Source organism: Octopus bimaculoides, chromosome 17 (assembly GCF_001194135.2).
Source record: "Octopus bimaculoides isolate UCB-OBI-ISO-001 chromosome 17, ASM119413v2, whole genome shotgun sequence".
In the NCBI taxonomy this organism is placed as follows: Eukaryota; Metazoa; Mollusca; class Cephalopoda; order Octopoda; family Octopodidae; genus Octopus; species Octopus bimaculoides.
This window is the reverse complement of record NC_068997.1, coordinates 28,035,412-28,038,077: the sequence shown is the minus strand read 5'-3', so window position 1 is coordinate 28,038,077 and position 2,666 is coordinate 28,035,412. Positions and strand designations below refer to the sequence as shown.

At 34.0% G+C, this 2,666-nt stretch overlaps 1 protein-coding gene across 1 annotated transcript in view; it reads right to left on the bottom strand.

Annotated features, from left to right (window-relative positions):
* LOC106872652 (transient receptor potential cation channel subfamily M member 2) overlaps positions 1-2,666 on the bottom strand; it is a 77,483-nt gene that overhangs the window by 31,307 nt on the left and 43,510 nt on the right. Inside the window, exons 14-15 of the mRNA XM_052974138.1 lie at positions 1,643-1,739; positions 6-39 (exon numbers count right to left, since the gene is read on the bottom strand). Of these exons, the coding sequence (XP_052830098.1) occupies positions 6-39; positions 1,643-1,739 (131 nt within the window). The remainder of the gene's footprint in view (positions 1-5; positions 40-1,642; positions 1,740-2,666) is intronic.

The window sequence follows — 2,666 nt, the reverse complement described above, 5'->3', positions numbered from 1 at the left end:
CTGACCATAGAAACAATTCATTTGCAGGATAAGTGAAGTCTGAAATAAAAAAAATTATCATCGTCTCATTGTAAATTGAAATTCCATCAAAAAAGTGAAGGAGACTTTGAACATCTTAATGTTTTGTTGATTCTATTCATATTTTTCAGAAATGACTATTTTCCAGAATTTTCTACAACCCTGCCCCCACCACACAAAAAAAAAGAACTAACATGCATGAGTGGCTGTGTGGTAAGAAACTTGTTTCCCAACCACATGGTTCCGGGTTCAGTCCCACTGTGTGACACCTTGGGCAAGTGTCTTCTACTATAACCTTGGGCCAACGAAAGCCTTGTGAGAGGATTTGGTATAGGGAAACCGAAAGAAGCCTGTCGTGTATGTGTGTGTGTGTATATATATATATATATATATATATATATATATATATATATATATATATATATATATGTACACACACACATACATAAATAAATGTAAGAACTTACTGTAGACAAGGTTACTTGGCATTTGATTATAAATAAATAAAAAATGCACATTAAGTACAGGACATTGTCAATGAGTGAAAACCACATAAACACACGAGCGATGAGGACAGAAAAGAAATACCAAAAAATACACAATACGAACAGCACTTTGACAATAAATGAAAAATATGTAAACGAGAGACAAGTATGGGGCAAAATACCAAAAGAAGTCTAACTCCTTTGCAATACTACTACTACTACTACTACTACTACTACTACTACTACTACTACTAATAATAATAATAATAATAATAATAATAATCCTATCTACTGGAAGCACAAGGCCTCAAATTTGGGGGAAGGGATTAAGTCAGCCCCAATGTGTAACTGGTACTTATTTAATCAATCCCGAAAGGATGAAAGGTAAAGTTGACCCTTGTAGAATTCAGACTCAGAATGTAACAACAGACAAAATACCTCTAAGCATTTTGCCTGGCATGCTAACAATTCTGCCAGCTCACCCTGATGCAGTACTAGGCAGTGGCTCTCATGGCTTCTCATCTTAACTGATTGGAAGTGTTATCATGTACATTGTTTTGTCTTGGCATAAAAAATGGGCTACAGCAAATATTCCGCTCAGCATCACATTGATGGTTTGCGTTGTTCTCTCACTCGATAATAATAATAATAATAATAATAATAATAATAATAATAATGATTTCATTTATTTTTCAAAAGGGCAAAGGATGAGGGTGAAAATACAGAGTCAGACATAAAGTGTGGAGGTTTGCTTACTTATCGATGCATCATACCTGTTTGATTCCACGATTGTAAAGAAAGGGGAAGAGGAGCAAAAAGAAAAAAAAAAAGATACAATCCTTTAAAATTTGAAAGAATTCGGAGGAATTTAAAGCATGCGAACAGTAAGGGTCATGTCTATAATGATTGGTGCATTGGGAAGAGTAAACAATGATATAGATAAATGGCTGAAGGAGATTGCAATAGAATGCTCAGTAGAGCTCCTACAGAAAGTTTGTCTCTTAGGGGCAGCAAGGATTATCAGGAGGGTTCTAAGACTGTTGAAAACTTGTGGATACCTAAGGTTACCCATTACCCATATAAACCCGACCAGGAATAAGACCACACCTGAGCCAAACCAAAATAATAATAATAACAACCTGAGCTGTTTATTTCATAACTGTACTCAAAATAGTCGTCGTCCATCAGGAAATTGATGAGCTGAGCAACATCGTTCAAGTCGAGAGAATCTTTTTCCTGAAACAAAACAGAATTTTGTACTTAAAACCTTGTAAATCAAGATTTCAAGGAGATATGTTATATTTTGTGATATATGATTAACTACTATTTTGACTGCTGATAATAAATTAATGTAAACACTTCTATAAATTTCACAAGAAATTGTTTAAACTAATTATGATATAACACATTATTATCACCTTTGTCAGCATCACTGGAGCTTAATGTCATCCTTTGTTCTGCAAGAAATAACAGCCAAATAATCTACAAACTGCACTTGGTCTTTCAGAAAACAGTCGTACATCGGATAATATAGTCCTAGATACACAATGTCCAACAGAGCAATGAAGTGATCATGGATAGAATGTCTTTAATTCTGTTCAGCCCTGGGCTGTCTTGGGTTTAAGCAACAATACCACTAACATCATGATCATAATTTTTGTCGTCCTCATCATTGATATTATTATTATTATTAACATCATAACAATCATTGTCATCTTTATGATTTCATACTCATCATCATCATCATTATTATCATTAATACCTTCACTTAATTTTTGTGTATTCTGCGATCATTTAAATGGAATTGTCAAGTGGACAAAACTGAGCATTTTTGACACCATTTGCTTTCTGCATTCAATCAAGGTGTTAAGCCCGCTGAAGCTGCTCATGAGAGTCTGCTAGCCTTGGATATGTCAAGATGGCTTTTTTTGTATTCTTCTTCCCCACTTAGATTATTTTAAATGTTGTCACAACAGTAATATGTCCATTCTGCTGAAATGAAATTTTCAGTAAATTTTCTGTATCCTTGTGCAGCTGAAGATTGCTCTGCATTTTACATTTTAATGTAATGCTCGCATTACTTAAATAAATGGAGTGACATGAAACGTGCGTACTGCAATAACCTTGAAAATCGGTGTTGCTTTTTTTGATTATATATATATA